At 40.1% G+C, this 24049-nt stretch overlaps 1 protein-coding gene across 2 annotated transcripts in view; it reads left to right on the forward strand.

Annotated features, from left to right (window-relative positions):
* Positions 1-24049, forward strand: part of LOC131072423 (uncharacterized protein At5g03900, chloroplastic) — a 272405-nt gene that overhangs the window by 38616 nt on the left and 209740 nt on the right. For both annotated transcript variants that reach the window (XM_058008564.2, XM_058008566.2), the window contains exons 5-6: positions 16979-17048; positions 17153-17218. In XM_058008564.2, the coding sequence (XP_057864547.2) occupies positions 16979-17048; positions 17153-17218 (136 nt within the window). The remainder of the gene's footprint in view (positions 1-16978; positions 17049-17152; positions 17219-24049) is intronic.

A 24049-nucleotide genomic window follows, 5' to 3' on the forward strand; every position in this document is an offset into this window, starting at 1 on the left:
CTTGTCTTGTTCACCTACCTGTTGGATTTTTATGCCTTGTCACTGTGCCAAGTCATCTTTAGGCTGTGAGGAAGTGTTAAGGATGATGTAGAAAATTCGTTGAGCAATGACAGGTGGTAAGTTTTAAGGAAGTTTTTTTTTTGGAGCTTATTTCAAATGGTAACGGCAGGAGTTATATGGGACGGCTCGTCTCAGTCTTTTTCCTGCCACGTTTTTGCCTTCTACAGAAAGAACTCTGGAAAATCGTTTTGAATGTATGTGTGGTAACTGCGTAATGTCCTTTCTGTTTTTGCAAAGCTCTTTTTAATCATTGTGTGGTGGCTGCTTTGTATCTTTTTCTCTGCTATCGCAGAACTTTTTCTGTTCCAAATCTGATATTCTTCAGTTTTTCTTGTGAGCTTTTGGGTGTTGTAATAGAAGTGATGGGATTGTGTGTGTAGGTTTTGAAGGACAGTATTGGGTGCTTATCCCAGGAGGTATCGTGTTTGAAGAAGTGTGGGTTAGGAATATTTTTGGCGATGTTTACTAGAAAACCGTCTTCTTCAATATGTCAGAAGCTGTTCTAGATGAACACATATGAATGGATATGTTTCGAAAAAGCATTTTTAAAGAAAAAACACATGGTCATTATTACGGGTTTGGTGGTATTCTTCAGAAGTGTATGCATGAAGGAAAATGAGGATATGCAATTGTGTTCAGTGGGTTTTGAGATATTTGGAATTTCTTGTTATGAGTTGTTTTATTTTTGAGACTTGAAGAAGACAAAGTATCGTATTTTTATAGATGGCTGATGCTTAAGTTATAGCTTCTTTTTATCGGGAGAGTTATTTATGTCTGATGCAAAAACGTAAGAGCCACGTGTGTGAGGATATTGGCATGATTTGAGTCGAGCATGATGATTGAAGCATATAGATATGAATTAACTACATGGCAGTCGTCTGATGTTTTAGACAGAGTATTCTAAAGTTTCTAAAAAGTTATTTAGTTCAGCATGGGTTTTAATTAAATAGAGGATTCTGAGTATAAAGGGGACTGTATGATGGTGTGTCTATCAGTTGTGCGTGGTGTGTCAAAAAGATCATTGCTCTCCAGTTTTGTAGAACAAAATTTCTCTAAGACTTTGAAGCTGCATTTGGATATTGTGAAGTGCGTGATAGTGCTAGAAGTCTCAGGAGTGAACAGTAAAGTATATTGCTTGAGCTGATATTTAAAGTAATAATTTTTATTTAAGAAACAATTCTGATGTGTTTCAGTTTTTCTGAGTTGGTGCTCAATCTGAGGTTGGTGCCTCAGCTATCCAAAGTTGGTGCTCACTTTTGTAAACTGGGTTGTGTTGATGTGTTTTTTATGCACATGCGAACACAGAATAAAATACCCAAAAGTATCTTATCCACTCTTGAACAAAGTTACTCAAATGCTGAAGATTTGCTAAGGATCACTTGAGACAACTCCAAGGTTCTGGTATGTCGGGTCACGGCGTGTGGATAAGCACAGTTGGTTGATGTGATTGCTGGTATCACAAGGGGACTTACGTTGAATTGTTGAATGCTTGAATCGCTGGAACTTAAATCATCCGATGTTGCGATCTTGTGATGCTTTTGATGCTAAACTAACTCATAATTTAAAAAAGGGCAAAAGGTGAAGGGTTGAGAAAGTCTATTCTAAGGCCTAGAATGTAAGAAGATGGATGAATGATTAGATGGAATCCTACTGAAGGAGGTCTCACCATCAAATTGAACAATTTGACACAAGCTTAGTGCAATCTTCTGAGGACGTTTCAAATATGTTCAAATCATTACCATCAAACATTGCTCACCATTCAAGTTAACGCATAAACAATGGATGCATAACAATTTGAATTTAAGCTCATATCTCTCCAGTTGACCATGCAAGGTACACTTACAATCAACAAGAGGCTAGTGGTATGGACAAAACAGATTCCACACAAATGCATTCAACAATTTCTTCCATTCGATCTAATCAACATGAAAACAAAATGAGAAGTAGAACCATTAGGCTTTTTGAAATAACAAATTTCACCACAACTTCAATGAAAAGAGTATCTCATTTACAAGTCATAACAACAATTCTTCCTTCTCCTAATCTACTCTAACTTCTATTTTATCTTCTATACTTCTCCAACTACTATTTACTATTTGCTATTTATTCACTATTAACTATCTTAGCACTATTAGCCTTTACAAATGATAGTTTTGAGCCTTTTATAATGCTCTCTGTTGAGACATGGACTAGCTAGGACTCGAACCTAGGACCTTCCATACGTTGCTGGAGTGCTCTACCACTGAGCTACTGGCCCCTCTTGGACCAGTCCATCGTCGGTCCGAGTGTGGCTTATTTCCAACACCAACACCCCCCTTAAGCCACACCTCTCGTGTGCTTGGGGCTCCTAGCCTGGACTTGGCTCTGATACCATGTTGAGACATGGAAAAGCTAGGACTTGAACCTAGGACCTTCCATACGTTGCTGGAGTGCTCTACCACTGAGCTACTGGCCCCTCTTGGACCAGTCCATCGTTGGTCTGGGTGTGGCTTATTTCCGACGCCAACACTCAATACAATTCAATGCCTCAGATCCATTTGAGATCAATGGCTGAGATTTTACAACGAAAACCCTAATTAGGGTTTGTTATAACAAACTCAATTCAGGCCAATGAAATAATTGCAACATTTTGGCATGACCAATAGATGATAAGGGTAGGTGCCTCGAAGTTTGTGCCATCACAGGTGAGTCAGGGACATTGAATCAAGACGTGTTGAGGTGGAACTTCTCTGATTGGTGAGTGGTGACTGGGATAATGACTAGAACGCCATCTCATCTTGATATTGCCTTGGAATGAACCCTTGATGTCATAGCTGCTTCTTCACGCTTTTGAAACTCTTTCTTTATGTTTCCTTTCATGCTGTTGGTGTTGTGGATCATGTCCTTGTATAAATGAATTCTTCTTGTGTAGTCACCTTCTTGTGCTTGTCTATGAAGTTCCTTTGAGGATATCTTCCTTGTATCTTAATCTTGATGTTGAAAATTGATCCTTGAGAGACTTGTTTCAATCCTCCTCCAATGTGATCCCCTTGATTTCTTTCTTCATCACCTGCAAAACAAACAAATGAGCATCAAACACACATGATATATAACCTCTATAATCTCTTAATTTGACATGATTTCCGATTTTATGTGATTTGTAGGTTAATAGGTGCATCTATAGAGGAGGTCGCTCCTTGATTTGAGCAGATTTGTTGTATTGTTGATGAATTCGCCTCTTCCTTTGTGACTTTTGCTGTCACCAATGATTGGAGTCGCTGCTTGTGGATCAGATTTGATGTTGATGCTGACTGAATTCCTTGCCTTGCTGATCAAATTAACTAGTGAAGTTGATGGGGACTGCTGATCTGCTGATCAAGTTCACTCTAGGAGAAAGGATTGCTTTGAATTGGTGACTAAATGATTGCTTCAAGTCTCCTTATATAGGTGTCTTAATGAGGAGATGTGTCCTTTTAGGGTGAGGCCGACTTGCTTTGATAACAAACCATTATTTCAAGCTGGCTGATTCAGTTCCTTAGATTTGAGTTTCGCTTAGAGGTTTATTGATCTTTTAAGCACAAGTTGGAATTCGCTCATCTGCCCTGATCTATCAAGTTCGCTCATCTAACTCTACTTTTGAAGTTCGTTGATGTCCCTTGTTTCATGAAGTTCACCCATCCTCTTTAGATCATGAAGTTCGTTGATATACCCTCAAACTTGAAGTTTGCTCATGTGTCATGAATCTTGAAGTTTGCTCATAGGTTGCTCAAGGTGAAGTTCGCTCATATGTCTTGATTCTTGAAGTTCAACATGAAATTCGCTCATCCCCTTTGATTCTTGAAGTCGCTCATCTACCTTGATTCTTGAAGTCGCTCATGTGTCATGAATCTTGAAGTTTGCTTGTCTCGCCTCAAACATGAAATTAACTTGCTTTTCATTATCCCAAATTCGAAATCATTCTCTTCTAAACGCGTTGAGGCATGGAACTAGCTTCAAGGAAATGATCTATTATTTGTATCTTATTGTAGGCAATCAAATTCGCTCTTCTCCTTCAACTCATGAAGTTCGCTCCTCTTCTCCAACTCATGAAGTTCGCTCCACTTCTCCAACTCATGAAGTTCGCCCCACTTCTCCAAGTCATGAAGTTCGCTCCACTTGTCCAAGTCATGAAGTTCGCTCTTGTGTCTCAAGTTATGAAGTTTGCTCCTCTTCCTCAAGTCATGAAGTTCGCTCCTGTGTCTCAAGTCATGAAGTTCGCTCCTCTTCCTCAAGTCATGAAGTTCGCTCCTATGTCTCTAGTCATGAAATTCGCTCTTCTCCAACTCATGAAGTTCGCTCCTGTGTCTCAAGTCATGAAGTTAAAACCTATTGAAGACTTGAAGATGAAGTAGATTACAAATGAGCTCGTCAGTCATTTCGCTGCATATGAATTCAATCCTTAGACTATCTCACTCAAACGCTCAAACTCATATATACACACCTACCCAAACAAGGCACTCAAGGGAAATTCGCTCATCTACCTCTCAACACGAAGTTCGCTCATGTGGCCTAATTCTTGAAGATGAAGAGAAAACCAAAATGAACCCTTCATTACTTCAATGTCAATCCTTAGATTTCACAAGCTTTCATTCACAAAACATGTCAAATTAACTTCACAAAGGCTTAAAATGCAAAATTTGCTCCTATCATGGAGCACATGAAGGAAACTTCGCTCTAAAGAATGAGTGATCTCAAATCAAAACCATGCTCACTATCTTCATTCAAATGTTCCAACACACATTCAAATAAGGTCTTCTAAGGGAAATTTGCCCCAAGGGTGATGGCCATGAAGTATGCTCTTGAGGGTATGTACATGAAGTGAAGGTTTTGACCTACTCATCTCACACCTTACACAAGACTAGGCCTTATGACCACCTATACCCTTGTGATGCGAAGGCTAATAGCTAAAGACACTAACGCTATCCTAGAAAGCAAGAAAAATTGAGGGTCCCCATTTGCGATGGGCCGATGTGTGAATACCTCACAACAGGTTGGTACCCATTTTGTTTAGTAAATCTTTTGGATGTGCTGTGGTTTTTTACCCGAAAGGGTTTTCCATGAGAATTCTTGGAGTTTGTGTTTTTTTGCTTGCTGCTCTATGTTTTATGAGACTTCATGTGTTCAAATTTTTTAAAATACTGATTCACCCCCCCTCCCCCTCTCAGTATTTTTTGTGTGCTCTTTAAAAGATTGGCTCAGGGATTGTATATGTCAAAGAAATTCACACATAGGCCAAGCAGATTCAAATGTTTGTGACAAATCATTATATGTCAGAACTCAGAAGCCATCTTCAAGACTTTCTCCAACGTGGAGTTGTTGAAGCTAATTTAAATTTTATTTTCTAGTATACTTCTAATTTTTTTCATTTTTTGATATATGACATTCCATCTTCTTTTTTAATATTTTAATTTGTTTTATTTTTTATACGATGTGGGGTTGTTGAAACTTGATTTGCATTACCCATAATCATCTTAAGATGGTTTGTGAAGCATTAAGCATTGTGGTCATTGTTGTCATTTTATGACACCCTTGGTCCATCAGTAAGAACTGATCAGAGATACGATCCATGGATCAGCACTGCCCTAGTTGATCAAGAAGAAAGTAGAAGAATCATGAAGTGTGAAGTGTTGTCTTGTCCGGACAAAGTTCCTTCCTTAGTCTTCCCTTCCTTTCTCTCTGGAACTTCGGAACCCAGAGGTTCCGAGGTTCTTTCCCTTTGCCTTCTCCTATTCTCCTTCCCCAAAACTCTGGAACCTCGAGGTTCCGAAGTTCCTTCTCTTGCTTTTCCTTCTCCGAAACTCCAGAACCAAGTTCCCTCTTCGTTTTCTTCCCTTCCCTGGAACTCCGGAACCTCGAGGTTTCTAAGTTCCTTCCCTTTGCTGCCTCTCTTTTCTTTTCCTGGAACTCCGAAAACCTGAGTTTCCGAAGTTCCTCTCTTTCTTTCTCTTTCTCTTCCGTTCCCCGGAACTCCGGAACCCCGAGGTTCTGAAGTCCCTTTCTTTTCTTCTTCTCTTCCTCGGAACTCCGAGACCCCGAGGTTCCGAAGTTCCATTGCTCAGTTCTGTCTTTCCCTTGCTAGTTCCCCGGAACTCCGGACCCCTGAGGTTCCGAAGTTCCGTTCCCTCGTCTTCTCCAGAGGTTCTGAAGTTCCCTCCTCTTCTTCTCCCTTTTCTGTGGAACTCCGGAACCCCGAGGTTCCAAAGTTCCTTCCTTAGCCCTTTTCTAGTTCTCCGGAACTCTGGAACCCCAAGGTTTCGAAGTTCCTTGCTGCGTCTCTTTCCTCTTCCCCGGAACTTCGGAACCCCGAGGTTTCGAAGTTCTTTCCTTGTCTTCCCCACTTCGGGAACCCGAGTTTCTAAAGTCTGTAGACTCCTTTCCGACTGACGATACCGGATGGCGTGATCAACACTCAAAGCTTTAAATGCTCCGACAACTTTTGTGACTTATGCACCTTCTTTTGTGGAGCCACAAGGGTGCATTTAATGTTTTTGGTAGGATTTCCCTCTAGGGAGGTACGGGGCCATGCTTGTTGTGGTGACTTATGTCATGTCTACTTAGTCTGACTTTGGAAGGTCAGTCAATCCACCTTCTCAGGGTTGGCTTTTGTGGGTATGGCTAGGTTGCTTGTATGTTCAGAAGTCAAGTGCATGCACTTCCCTGCACTCCCAGGCTGACATGCAGGGGTCATGATCACTCTTGTAACCATTTTTCTATATAAGGCTGTTAAGTCTCATTGTAAAGGGTCCTCTCCCTACTGCCTTGAGCTTTCCTATGCTCTTTCTCTTCTCTTGAAGACTTGTAATTATTTTTGCATTTCTGCAACTATAAGTTTGGCCTTTGGCCTTTGAATGAATTGAAATTACATTCTTGCCTTCCTTCAACTTATCAATGCTGTGTATGTTTCCTTACCTTCATCATAAGTGTATGTTTTGTGGCTCTTCTCTCCATATATGCCGTGTTAACTTGTTTTTTTGAGTGTGACTTGTGGGAATCCTTCTCCCCTCTTGACACTTAGCAAATTCTAACCTCCATACATGCGTTTGGGTCACTCATACAACTGAAGTTTGTGCATCTCTTGCGTATTTCAGCTGATTCCTTGTGTCATTTCGGGTGGGGAGAGGAACAATCTCTTATCTTGGTGCATCACCTTCTTTCATTTTAAGCATTTCTCTCTTCCCTTTTCCTATGTAAGCTGTTAGGGTAGTTTAGAAGTAAGATTTGAGGTGTTGAGTTGGTTCAATACCTGCACTTGGATTGAGAAGGAAGCCAACCTTCTCCAGAGATTCAACCCCTTGCGCAAGGTCTCACACTTCGGGGTTGTTTCCATGTTTTACAAGGTTGCTGAGTTGGCAGCTTAGCAAGGGTGCAAGCTTTTGTGATAACAGTTTTTGGCACGTCCGGTGGGACTTCATTCGATTTACATGCTAAGGATTCAGTGTTGTTCTTGGCGTCTCAGCCTTTAGAGGCTGTCATCTTCAAGCACTTGTCGACTCTGCTCACAAGACCAGTCTTTTGTAAATGACTTGTTGCTAACTCCGGAACCCTGAGGTCTCCAGGTTCCGAAGTCACTAAGAAATCTCAACTTCGGAACCCCGAAAGTCCCAGGTTCCAAAGTTCCTAGGTCCGCTACTTCGGAAACCCTAGGTTCCGAAGTGCTCAACTCTAGAACCCCCAGGTTCCAAGGTCTCTGTTCACCAGTTCAGTCTCTTGCTCAAGCGGGTTACTGATTTCATGCCCAGAATTCATACAAGGGTGTCTTCTAGAGGAAGTTTCCAATTCATAGAGCTCCCATCTTCAGGTTCTAGAAGGTGGAGAGGTAGACCTTCATTGTCACCAGTCAAGGGTGTCAAGGTTGCAAACACTCCATCTCTCAGGTCTTGTTCTACCCCTCAATTCACAAGATTGTTCCGGTCTAAGGCTCCCACCACTCATATCAATAGACCATTGTTTCACATGGCTAGAAATTAGGTTTTTGTTACCTTCAATGGGGGGAGTCCTCTCATTTTGATCCAGTGGAATGATATACCAGTGGCTGCGTTAAAGAGTATACCATACTTCACTGGTGAAACAACTACTACCCCCACTGAGCACATTCAAGACATTGCAAACATCTGCTTTATCCATAATATCACTCAGGATGATGTTGCTGTTAGACTCTTAGCCACATCTTTGAAAGGCAAAGCTTTGCAGTGGTATAGAGGGTTGCCGTGTGGCTCCATTCACAATTGGGACGAATTAGGAGAGAAGTTGTGCAACCATTTTGAAGACAAAAATGATCACCTATCACTTGTGGAGCAGTTGACTACGATCAAGAGGGCACCCCACGAGTTCATGGGAGATTTCAATTACAGATTCCATAAGACATGGAATAGAATTCCTTCTCTAGTGAAGCCATCTCCAAATCATGCCTTCTTGTATTATCTGAGGGCTCTCAATAGTGATGTAGCTGTCATGATACAATCAATGGGTGGAGCCTCTCTACCGGATGCATATGACATAGCCATAAGCGCAGAAAATTGTTTGATACAGGCTGGAAAGATAGCTCCAAGGCCTGCAATGCCTCTCTTCCTAGAGGCCCCTATTCGACAACCCACCTTGGTTCCTATCCCCATGGCACCCGCAGGACAATCATCCACACCATCTACATCCTCCAATGAGCTCCATGAGGTCAAGGCTCTTTTGCAAAATTTTAGCAATGAGTTGGTGACGCTAAAGAGGCAACAAGCCCAGCATAGTAGACCTTATCAGGCACAAAATCAGAACTATCAACAGAATAGGCCACCCTTTCAAGGGCAAAACCAATGGAGCAACATTAGGCTTTTGAATAGTGTGAACCCCACAGCTGCAAGCAACTCAAAGGTGATAGTTCCAATGCAAAATAACCTCGCCCAAGAGCAGGATTGGTGTCAACCATGCAATCAGCCACACAACCAAGGTGCATACCAAAATGGAGGGTTTGTCCAAACCTTAGTGGTGCAGGATGAGCCGACCACTTCTGGCCAACAATATGACCCAAATCAGCCTAGTGTTGGCACTCAGGCTTACTTACAAGGGAATTCTACCTTTGTCAATTGGCAGGAGGCAAAATTCTGTGGTTTGAACCAAACAAATGGTGAGTCTATGCTGCAAGATACTAGGTCGAAGAAGAGAGCCATGGAGGCTGCCTCACCTTCAACATCAGCCCAAGCTCCAACACCCAATGTAGCCACCCATGATACAAGTCAAAGTACCATGCAAGAAAGTAAGAGATAGGAAGAGGCCCAAGTCATCCAAAGAGAAAAAGTAGACCTTGTAGCCTCAAAGGGGCCTCTAAAGTCAGCTGGTGTTCCTTTCAACATAGTTGATCAGATGAAGAGGGCCAACTTCAATGTCACTATGTGCGAGGCCCTTTCGATCCCATCTCAAAGGGATTTGCTTAAGGAGGCACTGAAGGATGTCGATCAGCCAGGTGATGAGGTAACAGTCAGCGGAAAGGCAGTCTCCAGCAGCTTGGTGCATCCCAGGGAGGAGGAAGATTCAAGCAAGGTCAGCAAGCCTCACCCTTTCTATCTCTCCTTAATCATAGGAGATAACTTGGTTCACAACTGCATGATAGATTCAGGAGCTAGTAGCTCAGTCATGCCTAAGAAGGTAGTTGATCTTCTTGGCATAGAATACGAACCTGTGACCAAAGGGGTGGTCCAATTAGATGACACTTCTATTTAGACAGTAGGGGTGGTAAAAAAATTGAAGTCAACCTTGCATGCATTCCCTGGTTGCATTGTCTTGCAAGACGTATCAATCATCGACCTCCCTGCCTTCTTTGCCATTTGCCTGTCTAGAGACTTCACCGCCAAGATAGGTGGGTACCTATCTTCTGATTGGTCCCACATGCTATTTCGAACAAGGTATGGTACCAAGGTTACCATAAGGGCAGAGCCCATTGCCCAAAACCACATTGAGCCCTACACACCCAACCCTATAAACATTAATTGCACCTTGCATGAAGAAGGGGAGGAGTGTACTACCCGTGAGCCTGCCACTCTTTTGCAAGAGGTTCCTGATTGCTTGCTGGACGAATGGGCCAATGCTTTTCAGTTTGATCCATTAGCTGAGACTGAAGAGATTGGGCTTGGCACCTATTGTATCCATGAAGAGGATACTCCTATCCCTAACCTCATCAAGACACGAGGAGACTCAGAGGGGTTATGGAACATGTTTTTTGATGGTTCAAGAAACAAGAATGGTGCAGGCGTCGGTGTGATGTTTGTTTCTCTTGAGCAGCAGAAATATTTCTTCTCTTTAGGCTTCAATTTGGTTGCACCAACAATGTCGCTGAGTATGAAGCCTTGATCGAAGGTCTCCAACTTGCACAAAGCAGAAAGATCAGATCTTTGCAAGTATTTGGAGATAGTGAGTTGGTTGTTAATCACATCCGAGCTCAAAGCATAAAAAAGAACAACCTGCTCAAATCATACAAACACAGGGTTTGGGATTTGATTGAAGGATTCGAGGCCTTCAATATCCAGAGCGGTTGGTGTTCAATTCAACATACCAGCGCATGTTGCAAGTGAAAAGGAGCAACACATCAGGCTTGTTGTGTTGTCCCAGACAATCAAGTAAATTGGCAAGTGTTCGGAATCGATCAGCAGATCGTCAACTTCTTGCAAAATGAAGAAGAATTTTCTGCTAAAAATCAGTCTAAGCTGCAAGACCAGTATGGAGATCAAATCATGCAGCTCATCTCCAACAAGTTGCCTAAAGGTCTAGTTACCTTGGAAGGCATTTTCAACTCGGATGATCAGTTGAAGAAGAAGACGACCTTGGCTGCAAAGAGGGGTGATTACAAGCCAGTTGTTGTTGTTGAGGGTAGGTCCTTAAACTTGGGCAAGGTGTGATCCTCAACCGAGCAAGAGGCCTTTGTTGAGCTTTGCCAAAAATTTGATGACATAGTTGCTTGGACCTATGAAGACTTGAAGGGTTTTGACCCTAGCTTAGCCCAACATACTATAGAGCTAAACTTGGATGCAAAGCTAGTTAGACAAAAACAAAGGCCAATAAACCCCAAGATCGAGCCACTAATGAGGAAGGAGTTGACCAAGCTCATAGAAGCCAGTATCATCTTCGCTATCAAGCACTCCTCCTGGGTGGCCAACCTTGTCCTTGTAAGGAAGAAGATTGGGGAAATCAGACTATGTGTAGACTTTAGGGATCTCAATAGAGCCTCCCTCAAAGATCACTATCCCCTTCCCTCTATGGAACAGATTCTCCAAAAGGTCAGTGGCTCGTAAAGATTTTCATTCTTGGATGGGTATTCAGGCTACAATCAGATCTTGGTCCAAGAATCAGACCAATACAAGATTGCATTCACTACTAAATGGGGTACCTATGTTTATTGCAAAATGCCCTTTGGGCTAACCAATGCAGGTGCTACGTTTCAAAGAGTGATGGACATGGCTTTGAAGGGTGTATTAGCAAAGTTTGTGCTTGTATATCTTGATGACATAACTGTTTATTCGAAGCATGCAGCTGACCATCTTGGTCATCTTGAGTAGGTGTTCATGAAATGCAGGGAGTATGGTGTGTCCTTGAACCGTAGCAAGTGTGTATTTGCTATTGATCAAGGAAGATTGCTAGGACACATCGTATCCAAGGAGGGTTTGACCATTGACCCAGAGCGAGTGGAGGCTATTCTTTCTCTTCCACTCCCCAGTCACAAGAAACGATTGCAAAGTTTCCTTAGAAGGATCAACTTTGTGAGGAGGTTCATTCCCAACCTTGCCACCATGGTAAAACCTCTCACTTCCATGTTAAAGAAAAACTTGGCTTTCAGTTGGACCAAGGAGGGGAGGGCCAACTTTGAAGAGATCAAACAAGCAATTGCTCAGGCCCCTACCCTTGTCAATCCTAACTATGAAAGGGATTTTATCCCCTATACCTTCGGAGGAGAATCCAACATCTTAGCTGTCCTAACACAGCTGAACGATGATGATTTGGAGCAACCTATTGCTTTCTTTAGTGAGGGACTAAAGGACTATGAGCTTAAGTATAGTTATGTAGAAAAGCAAGCCCTCACTGTTGTAAGGGCATTAAAAAAGTTAAGACACATGTTGTCGAACAACAGGATCCAACTCTTAGTTCTGCATGCAAGTGTCTAAGATTTCTTTCTAGACATCAGTGAGAAGAGGGCTGGGTGGATAATCAAGGTCACGGAGTATGACATCAACATCAAGATCACCAAGCTTGTAAGAGGCAGGGGCCTATGTGAACAACTTGTCTCATCTTCTGAGACTACTTCAGAGGTCGCCGTTGTGTTACAAGAGGATCAACCAACTGGCAACAACACTCAATTCAGTTGGGTAGGTGACGTGACCACCTTCTTAATAGAAGGTAGATACCCCCAAGGTTTGGACAGGACCAAAAGAAGGCATTTCAGGTTGCAGTCCATTCCCTATGTCTTAGTGAATGGCACTCTTTTTCGAAAAGACTCCAATGGAGTCTTACTAAGATGTATCGAGCAAAACCAAGTCAGCAAATTGTTAGAGGAATTTCATGATGGCTCTTCAGGGGGCCACTTCTCTACAAGGGCTACGACTATCAAAATAATGAGGGCTGGTTATTACTGGCCATCCTTATTCAGTGACTCACATAGATGGGTGAAGAATTGCAAGAAATGTACTCTCTTCTCTAGGAAGCAAAGACTAGCTGCCCTACCTCTTCACCCCATCCAAGCAGATCAACCGTTCGCCCAATGGGGTTTAGATTTCATTGGCATGATAAACCCACCTTCTAGTGCTGGCCATAAGTGGATCTTGGCCGCAATAGATTACTTCACTAGGTGGACAAAGGCAATTGCATTGAGGGATGCCACTGAGGCCTCAGTGTTGGAATTCCTTGAGGGAATTGTGACAAGATTCGGTGTCCCCTCCATCATATCAAACAATGCCAGGGCATTTGTTGGAACCCAAATTAGTTCTTGGGCAGTTAAGAATGGTGTATACTTGAAGACATCATCCAACTATTACCCTCAGGGTAATGACTTAGCTGAATCTTCCAGCAAGAACCTCATCAGGATAATTAATAGGACAATTGAAGACAATTAGAGGGCATGGCATACTAAGTTGAGGACAACCTTATGGGCTGATAGGATGACACCCAAGAGGGCGATTGGTAACTCCCCTTTCATGCTAGTATATGGGAAGGAAGCAAGATTCCTAACTTCCTTGGAGTTACCCTCTCTTGAACTAGCACATCAGCTGGAATTAACAGAGAATGATGCCATGACAGTAAGGCTGGTTGAGCTGATGGAGCTGGAGGAAGTTAGAAGTCAGGCTATGCATACACTTGAGACTCATCAAGAGCAGGTCAAGAAAGTTTTTGACAAAAAGGTGACTAATAGGGTCTTCAAAGTGGGTGATCTAGTTCTCAAGTGGGATGCAGACAGAGCCAAAGCTGGGCGACACTCCAAATTTGATGCTATCTGGAGTGGTCCATATGTCATCACTAGTTGCAAGGAGGCCAATGCATTTCATCTCTCCCGGCTTAATGGCGAAGTTCTTCCAATCCCAATGAATGGGATTCATCTCAAGCCCTGCTTCTGAAGAGGGTTTTGATGACTATGTAATATTAGACTAGAAGTTGTTTGGCTTTCATAAGTGCTTGTGCACCTACCGCTTTCTCCTTAAGAGGGTCTGCGTTCTAGTTTCTAGTTTTCCTCCAAGTGATGGCGCACACATGTTTTGGGTCTTTTCAATGACTCAGTGCCCAATGGATGCTCAAGGCTTCTGGACTTCATGGACCAACACTGCCCTAGTTGATTGAGGAGAAAGCAGAAGAATCATGAAGTGTGAAGTGTTGCCTTGTCCGGACAAAGTTCCTTCCTTAGCCTTCCCTTCCTTTCTCTCCGGAACTTCGGAACCCAGGGGTTCCGAGGTTCTTTCCCTTTGCCTTCTCCTGTTCTCCTTCCCCGGAACTCCGGAACCTCGAGGTTCCGAAGTTCTTTCTCTTTGCCTTCTCTCGCTTTTCCTTCTCCGAAACTCCAGAACCTCGAGGTTTCGAAGTTCCCTCTTCGTTTTCTTCCCTTCCTCGGAACTTTAGAATCCCGAGGTTTCGAAGTTCCTTCCCTTTGCTGCCTCGCTTTTCTTTCCTTGAAACTTCGGAAACCCGAGTTTTCGAAGTTCCTCTCTTTCTTTCTCTTTCTCTTCCGTTCCCCGGAACTCTAGAACATCGAGGTTTCGAAGTTCCTTTTTTTTCTTCTTCCCTTCCCCAGAATTCTGGAACCCCGAGGTTCCGAAGTTCCTTTGCTTAGTTCCGCCTTTCCCTTGCCAGTTCCCCGACACTCCGGACCCCCGAGGTTCCGAAGTTCCTTTCCCTTGTCTTCTCCGGAACCCCGAGGTTCCGAAGTTCCCTCCTCTTCTTCTTCCTCTTTCTCGGAACTTGGGAACCTCAGACTAGAGAGAAAAGGCAAGGAGGGAAGGAACTCCGGAACCCTGAGGTTCCGAAGTTCCTTCCTTAGCCCTTTTCTAGTTCTCCGGAACCCCGAGGTTCCGAAGTTCCCTGCTGCGTGTCTTTCCTCTTCCTCGGAACTCCGGAACCTCGAGGTTTTGAAGTTCTTTCCTTGTCTTCCCCACTTCGGGAACCCTAGTTTTCGAAGTCCCCAGACTCCTTTCCGATTGGCGACACTTCTGGATGGCGTGATCTACACTCAAAGCTTTAAATGCTTTGACAACTTATGTGACTTATGCACCTTCTTTTGTGGAGCCACAGGGGTGCATTTAATGTTTTTGGCAGGACCTCCATCAAAGGAGGTATGGGGCCATGCTTGTTGTGGTGACTTATGTCATGTCTGCATACTCGGACTTTGGAAGGTCAATCGATCCACCTTCTCAGGGTTGGCTTTTGTGGGTATGGCTAGGTTGCTTGCATGTTCAGAAGTCAAGTGCATGCACATCCTTGCACTCCCAGACTGACATGCAGGGGTCATGATCACTCTTGTAACCATTTTTCTATATAAGGCTGTTAAGCCTCATTGTAAAGGATTCTCTCCTTGCTGCCTTGAGCTTTCCTATGCTCTTTGTCTTCTCTTGAAGACTTGTAATTATTTTTGCATTTCTGCAACTGTAAGTTTGGCCTTTGGCGTTTGAATGAGTTGAAATTACATTCTTACCTTCCTTCAACTTATGCATGCGTTGTATGTTTCCTTACCTTCATCATAAGTGTATGTTTTGTGGCTCTTCTCTCCATATATGCTATGTTAACTTGTTTTTCTGAGTGTGACTTGTGGGAATCCTTCTCCCCTCTTGACACTTAGCAAATTCTAACCTCCATACATGCGTTTGGGTCACTCATACAACTGAAGTTTGTGCATCTCTTGGGTATTTCAGTTGATTCCTTGTGCCATTTCGAGTGGGGAGAGGAACAATCTCTTATCTTGGTGCATCACCTCCTTTCATTTTAAGCATTTCTCTCTTCCCTTTTCCTGTGTAAGCTGTTAGGGTAGTTTAGAAGTAAGATTTGAGGTGTTGAGTTGGTTCAATACCTACAGTTGGATTAAGAAGGAAGCTGGCCTTCTCTGGAGATTCAACCCCTTACGCAAGGTCCCACACTTAGGGGTTGTTTGCATGTTTCACAAGGTTGTTGAGTTGATAGCTCAGCAAGGGTGCGAGCTTTTGTGATAACAGTCATCAACACTCTTTGGAGTGTATGGAGGCAATCAAATATAAAGAGAGCCAAAAAAATCAAAGCATAGATCTTAGATGATGAGGGTTTTAAGTTTAACTAAGCTCATTATCAACAAAAAAATTAGACACACTTATGGTTTTCTATTTGGTCCACTAAAACAAAATAAAAAAGAAAAAGGAAATGTAAAAGAGAGATGAAATTTTTGATAAAAAAACCTTCAAAATACAAACTTACTTCTTAAATCTTTCTTGAAATCAATGGTGAGCTCTTCCTAATCCTTTGTAGACTCCTCTAGATATGCCAAATGTAGGTGCAAACCTGCTCAAATGTGATTCAACCATTGGTTTTTTCTTAATCTACTTGCTGGTTTCCCTTCAATGCAATCCAATTTTGGCTCAAAAATCACTTTATTTCTTCTCCTTTGGCTTGGAAATGAAATGAAGTTGCTTTTAGGGTGTATGAGAGAAATATAAGATACAAGCATTTTATTGAACGATTTTTTGTGTTTGAATTACTTGGCTGCGGCCGAGTCTTTCCATTGTTTCTTGTGAGTCTTGGAGACTCAAGGAGTTTGGTGAGTGCCCAACTGTCGAGTGTCTTAGACTCATTTGATGTTACTCACCTCGGGACATGTTGAGGCTAGGTGATTCTAGGCGATTCTTTTAATTATGCCTTCAACCACTAATTTCTTAAACCCTATTGATTTAGCAAGTGATAGACCTAGAATAACAGCTTCACATTCAGCTTCATTCTTTTTGTGAGATGTTAGGAAGATTGAATCACCATGCACAATGGACCCACTACCATCTCAATAATCATTTAGGCACCGACCATCCTGGGTTTGTGTCTATAAGCACCATCAAATTTTAGCTTCTCAAAGCCAATTGTGGGTCTCAACCAAACAACTCTAAGTTCCTTACAAGTTTTTTATTGCGTAACCCTTTAATGGGGTCCTCTAATGAAATTACTAGTGAGAAGCAAGGTTTAATTATTTATTGCTCTTTAAACTTGTTCAATGTTCTCTTAACGAAGATCCAGTACTGAAAAACAACTTGAATTTCACTGTTTTCTAAAGAAAGACAAACATGATAAACATTTGGATGCTAGTCTTTTTATTGTTTTCTCCCTTTTATTAAGATGCATGTACAATTGCTGAGTAAAGTATTTTATCTAAGTATTGATACTATTGATATTTCATTTCTTGTTTGTCATTACACCGTTTGCTATTGAATTCTTGTAGGTACTGGGATCCATATTACTACAGAAGACGAAGAAGAAAAGAAGGCGGTGGAATGAACTTCTTTGAATCTGTAATGTTCTTTTTCTAGAACAAATACATTTAATTAGTTTCAGAGACTAGAAGGTTTTCAACATTTGAATGATGTGCTATTCATCCTTTCTTTGTGATTTGTAGATATTCTCATTTGTTTTTGGGGATGGTGATCCCAATCAAGAGATTGAGGAAGAGAGATGGAAATTGGTAAGCATTGATCTTTTAAACAAAAGATGAAACTGTGTTTAGAAATGATTAAACATTTGCTCCTTTGTTTGCTTTTTAAAAAAAAAACTGAAGCTAATTTAGATTTCATTAGATGAGAACAAATATGGGCATGCAGTTGATGAACCATGCATTTGACAAGGAATGTTAATGGAAAACAAAATGTAGTGCACCAGTCATGTAGTATTTTTTTAAACAATACAGTAGTTGAGAAAATGTTAGGAGTTCTAAAAGTAAAAAATATTTCTATAATAGGTATGCCCAAGAGTTACTTAAGAGAAAAATAAATTTGTTGAATAATGATATTATCGACCTTAGAATATGTTCTATTCGTTTGATAATCTAATCTGGTATGCCTACTCATGAATAACATGGATAGTTTACTAATGAAATAAGAAAATCTCTTGTATAATACACAAGTGTGGATTTTCACAAACCATTTCATGTAGGCTGAGGTGGACTTGTGCATTAACTTATTTGGCAGTTCTCATAAGCAACAAGGGAGCTAGTGTTTGTTGTTTCTTAATGTTTCTCTAGATTGTGGCTACAATGAATATTTGTTAACTTTTAAAAATCAATATAAACAGATCTTGTGTTGATGGTCTTTTGACTCTTTTCTAAAATTTTGTTTCGTGCAACTATAACTAGGCAGAAACAAAACAAGCCAGTGCGTGTGTGCCTGTGCTACACACACACACACACACACACGTACATATGTTTACATGTATATTTATACATGGGTGTTCACCCACACACACATTTATATGTCATTCCACTTTTTTAGTTGTGGTATTTAGTCTTTAGACAAAATCATTATTGACAACATTTCCATTCTTTCTTCTTGAGAAAAGTGCTCTATTCATTGCTCATGAAAGGATGCTTTAGAGTATTGATAAGGAAATATGGTACTTTGTTAACAATTCTGTTTTGGCATTTGATATAACTCAAACTGGTTCTTATGTATTAGGAAAGTTTATCAGCAAGAATAAGAATAATAAATCCCTACAGGAAATGTTATATGGTATTATATTGCGCAGAATAGCTTTTAAACGATGTCTAGAACACGTGAGCCTGATGACCACCAAGGATATCAAAATTCTGCGAAATGTAAAGAATCAAGATATAACATCAAGGAATGGGATCATTTCATTGAAGTATTCCTGCAGTGCAGAAAAGGCACAATTCCAAGAAGTATTGCAATAATAAAGATTCTAGCCAAAATGATTATGACTAAAGAGTTACTAGCACATATGCATCCCAAGTAAGATTGGAGAAAGTACTTATGCAAATAGAGACATTTTGTATTAAGATCAAAATTTGTTAATAGTTATGTTGGGGGAGTGGGGACCCTCCATTCCCTCAGTCTCCACAGTTTCGAATTTGGCAGAGGATGGTATTCTATCTCCACTTTCTTCTACTACAATGTTGTGGAAAGAGCATTATGTGCCCTTTCCAAGACAATTACTGTCTTTTGCCCTTTCTGGGCCATTAGGGGACTTGCTAGGTGCTACGTCTCTCCCCTGCCATTACTCTCCATGTATGATCTCACACCCACTAAAATGCAGCATTAAAAGAAGACATATGGGGGAAAGTTTAAACTTTAAACTAAATGAGGCAGGAAAAGCAATTTGAACTTCATACAACCAATAGAAAACAATAAACAATAACCAGTGAAGAACGAGGAATGGAATCCATAAACAGAAGAGAGCACCAGAGGGATAGGAAATACAAAACCTCAACAGAGGAGGGCCGTCAGCCTCCTCCCAGTTGCATACCTCCTTCAATTTCTCTCTCTACAATAATGTTTACCTTAACATTTACTTCATTATTCCTTTTCTGCATACTAAGGAGGAGGCTGGTAAGAACACCAGTGTTGGGGAGAATAAGTTGATTGGGTCTTTGTTTAGAAAAGCTCTGATTGACAAGGAGAAGACTCTCAAAACACTCAAAGATTCTGATTGAGAAGGAGAAGACTGTTGTAGCTGTGATCACTTAGGCCAAACACTACAATACATTGTTATTCTTGAGGGATGAGAATGGTGAGTCATTGGAGAACAACTGAGTCTCAAAGAAAGGCAAGTGAAGGCACCTTGGAATATTTGTTGACCCATAGAAAGGGGCATATTCATGGGCAGCAGATGCTGCCACATCTATGAGAATAGAAGCATGCCAGTCTTAAAACCTTGTGTTAAAGGCTGTTTAATATTATGTTTTTATTTAGTGTATAGCTGGTTTTCAGTTGGTTAAAGGCATGCGTTTCGATTGGCTGTAATTCTTTGAACAACTTTTTTATATAAAAGACTTTTGAATTGATTTAATGTACTTTATTGTTGAATGGGCATCATTAGGATTTTCCATTTGTTGTGCTTTCACTCCAATATGTATTATTGTTATGATGAAAGGGTGGAGGACCTTTTGCCAATCTCCATTTACCAAGCTTAAAAGAAAACTAAAAAGATGTAGGAAAATACCTTCTGAGTTGAAGTATAACACTGCACAATTTTGTTCATTCCCTTGTTTTTTGGATTTTTCACCATGAAGCTTCACAAATTCATTCATAAAATAAGTGAATTGTTTGTTTGTTGCTATAGTAATATGCTTAAAATCAGATTGCAACATACAATTATGAAGTTACCTAAGTGTTGTAAATTATGACAGCAGTTGCATATGATGAAATAGAACAGTAAATGGCTGGAAAACATACAAATCAATAACTAATATAAATAATACTCCAGAGCAATCCAATGTTATGGAAAATCAATGTGTTAAACAAAGGAGATGAAGGCCTCTTAAATAGATTTACAAAGACGATGTTTCTAAATGAAACAATCGTGAACTACAGACAGAAAAGGAAACTTCCTAAAGCAATTAAGATGACCATTAAAGAAACATTACATTGTTTTAATACCCTTCCTTAATGGTCATCGTTCTAACTACCCTACAGAAGACATAATTTGCAGGTCTTTTGGTCACAAATGCAAAGAAGGCTGCCCCTTCTCTTTGGAACACTTTGTTGCTGCTGAGACCCTCCCTAGATATGCAAAATGTTAATGACCACAAACTAGGTACACCGAGTTCAACTTCTAAAATTTAAACCACGATTTTGAGGAGAAATCGGCAAACCCTTGTGCAGACCATTGCCCTAGCAACTCTTGGTGTGATTCAAAACAAATGCAAGAAACCACGATTTTTGTGGAAAAAGTCAAGCAAAACCCTTTTTACAAGAAAAATTACGATTTTTGGGAGAAAATTGCACAAAAGCCAAACACAATCTTGGAGGAGAAAATTTGATCAAAACCAAACATGATTTTTAAGGAGAAAATTTGATCAAATCCGAGATACGATTTTTAAGGAGAAAAATCGAAAAAACCCAGAAACAATTTTTAGGAAAAAATTATAAACCTAGAATAATTTTTTAAGGAAAAAATTATAAAACTCAGATATAATTTTTGAGGAAAAATTATAGAACTCATTTTTTATGGAGAAAAATTAGAAAAACCAAACACTAATTTTTTATGGACAAAAATTAAAAAATCCACCACTAATTTTTTATGGAGAAAAATTAGAAAAACTAAACACTAGTTTTTTATGGACAAAAATTAGAAAACCCACCACTAATGTTTTTATGGAGAAAAATTAGAAAAACCAAACACTAATTTTTTATGGACAAAAATTAGAAAACCCACCACTAAGTTTTTATGGAGAAAAATTAGAAAAACTAAACACTAATTTTTTATGGACAAAAACTAGAAAACCCACCACTAATTTTTTATGGAGAAAAATTAGAAAAACTAAACATTATTTTTTTATGGACAAAAACTAGAAAACCCACCACTAATGTTTTTGCAGAGAAAAATTAGAAAAATCAAACATTATTTTTTTATGGACAAAAATTAGAAAACCCCCCAAAAACAGAGAGCCCTCCCGAACTGCGAAAACCTTAACTAGGGCAAACAAGAGCAAACCCTTCTCACGTGCTACGAATTCTAGACATGATCTGGCTGAATGGAGAAAACACGAGCAACAACCACAAAGAAATTGCCGCACAAGAAAAGAACGAACCAAATGTGTTTCTTTAGACAAAATGGCGGCCGTGATTTCCAGAGCTAGTGAGCTAAAAATGGGTACCAAAAACCAGTCAACACAAAAAAAAGGCAGAAAAACTGCTAGAAAATTGTTGCACACAGAGAGATCTTGACGTTTCTCAGGCACACAAGAAGGTTGTGAGCACTAAAAGTTGCATGCGGCCTTGCATCACCCAAAAATGGTGAATAGAGAAAAAACGAGGGCTAGTAAATAGACACAATTTTGAAAATTGCCCAGAACGGTGAAAATTGTCAAAAAAACAGTGCCGAAAACCCACAAATCTGAGAAACACAAGCACACACAAAATGGTGCTTTGAAAACGGGATAAATTGCAGGCTCAGAGATGCATGGTTCTTGTGAGGGCTGAAAAACACAGAACTCGTTGCCGAATAGGAGAAAAGCGCAACAAGAGAGGTTGCTTGGGCTGAAAAAATCAACTCCCGATGCCACGAAAAGCAGCCCCTAGATTTTTACAGAAACCCTCCAACATGCAGAAATGCGATTTTGCAGAAGACAAAAACCCACGAAAATCAAAAGAAAGCTCCAACGATTTCAGAAAACCTACAACGATTTTTTTATAAAAAATCGAAAAACAAATTTCTAAAAAAAAATTCCAGGTTAGAAGAGTGTACAAATTTTTTAATAAAAAATTTGCCAAATTCTAAAAGACCCCATCGACCCCCTTTGATACCATGTTATGGTAAAACGATGTATTAAACAAAGGAGACGAAGGCCTCTTAATTAAATAGATTTATAAAGACGATGTTTCTAAATGAAACAATCGTGAACTGAAGACAAAAAAGGAAACTTCCTAAAGCAACTAAGATGACCATTAAAGAAACATTACATTATTTTTATATCCAATGTGAAAAATCTCTAGAAGGGTTGGTTTATTCTGCTTCATTTTATTATCATCATGCAATATTTACAAGCCAATCACTCCTATATGTCCAAGAAGATTATAGAATTTTTGCAGTTTTTCTACAATGCTCTCATCAGTTTGTTCTGCTTTAAAGCATAACTTATTTCACTCCTACACTCAGCTGCACCCACAAACATTACTACAATTCTAAATGCCATTACAAGAGATCAACAGGCAGATTATGCTTCAACATTTGTAATTAAATGGCATGTGAGTCTCAACTGCTAATTCACACCAATTTTGGATGAATTTGGCAACGTAGGGTATGTCTCAACATGGACCAGCTAGGACTCGAATCTAGGACCTTCCATACGTTGTTGGAGTGCTCTACTATTAAGCTACTGGCCCCTCTTGGACCAGTCCATCGTCGGTTCGGGTGTGGCTTATTACCAACACCAACACCCCCCCTTAAGCCACACCTCTCGTGTGCTTGGGGCTCCTAGGTTGGACTTGGCTCTGATACCATATTGAGACATGGACCAGCAAGGACTCCAACCTAGGACCTTCCATACGTTGCTGGAGTGCTCTACCACTGAGCTACTGGCCCCTCTTGGACCAGTCCATCGTCGGTCTGGCTGTGGCTTATTTCCAACACCAACATTTCTAACACTGTTTCTTGCTGCTGTAGATTGAACATGTTCAATGGTATGGAATATCTCTTGTAATGAATTTGTTGGTTAACCATGTTTTTAAAATTGTTGTTGGCCACCTCGATGTTTGGAATCTAGATAACCCCGAAGTCTCCTTGTTCTTTTTCTCTAATGATCAATTTTGTACACATTCTTTCTGTCCAGTTTTTTGGCATTACAAATTTGTGAGGGAAACCACAGTGTTAAGATTCTATGAGCATCTTTTACACTGACAGTCACAAGTTGACCAAGTAGCCTTATTAGAATATTTAATTATATTTTAGTCACCTATGTTTAGTTCCTTGTTTAATGATCATTTAACTTTTTAGTTAATTAGCTTTTAAGCTTTATTTAGCATTTAGCTTTTTCTTTTTAATTAATTGGCTTTTAAGCTTTATTTAGCATTTAGCTTTTTCTTTTTAGTTAATTAGCGTTTAGCTCTTTAATCTTTTACTTTAACGTTATGTTCTAATTATAGAACATTGTCTTGTAACCTCTATATATACGTGTGTATATCTTTCAATGTAATCATCCGATTATTGAATCATTCATTCAATTTATTTTTCATGGTATCAGAGCATGGAAATTAAAAATTTCGAAAATTTTTGTTATTAAAATTTTTCGAAGTTTTTATTGAAGAGATTTTTTTTAAAAAAAAAAGCAGATTTTTTTCTCTTCTTGGGTAGTTTTTTTTTTTTTGCAGGTTGAAAAATTTCCTAGGGTTTTTGCAATTTTCGACTAGGGTTTTGACCCTTCTGATCAAGTCAAAATTTTATTTTGGTTGCAAATTCTTGTTTGGTTTTTCGAGAGCTCAACTGGGTCGTCGTCAGATTTTTTTGGGTGCATTGATTTCCGTGCCTCGATTTTTGAGCCGTTGGATTTGCATTCTGTTTTCAAATTCTTGGTGGGTTTTTTGAGAGCTTTTCTGGGTTGGTCTCAAATTTTTCTGGGTGCCTCGTTTTCTGTGCCTCGATTTTTGTGCCAGCAAATTTGCCTTGGAATTTTAAAACAGTTCACAATTTCTGCTATTTCTGTGGACGTTGGGATTTTTGCTGTTTTTTTTTGGCACCATTTATGCTGTTTTAAGTGTGCAAAAAATTTTAATTTTTGGGTTTCTTCCAAACCTCGAAATTCGTGCCTTGGAATTCGTGCCAGAATTCTCCTATAGGGTTTCAG

The sequence above is a fragment of the Cryptomeria japonica genome, chromosome 8, assembly GCF_030272615.1.
Source record: "Cryptomeria japonica chromosome 8, Sugi_1.0, whole genome shotgun sequence".
Taxonomy (NCBI): Eukaryota; Viridiplantae; Streptophyta; class Pinopsida; order Cupressales; family Cupressaceae; genus Cryptomeria; species Cryptomeria japonica.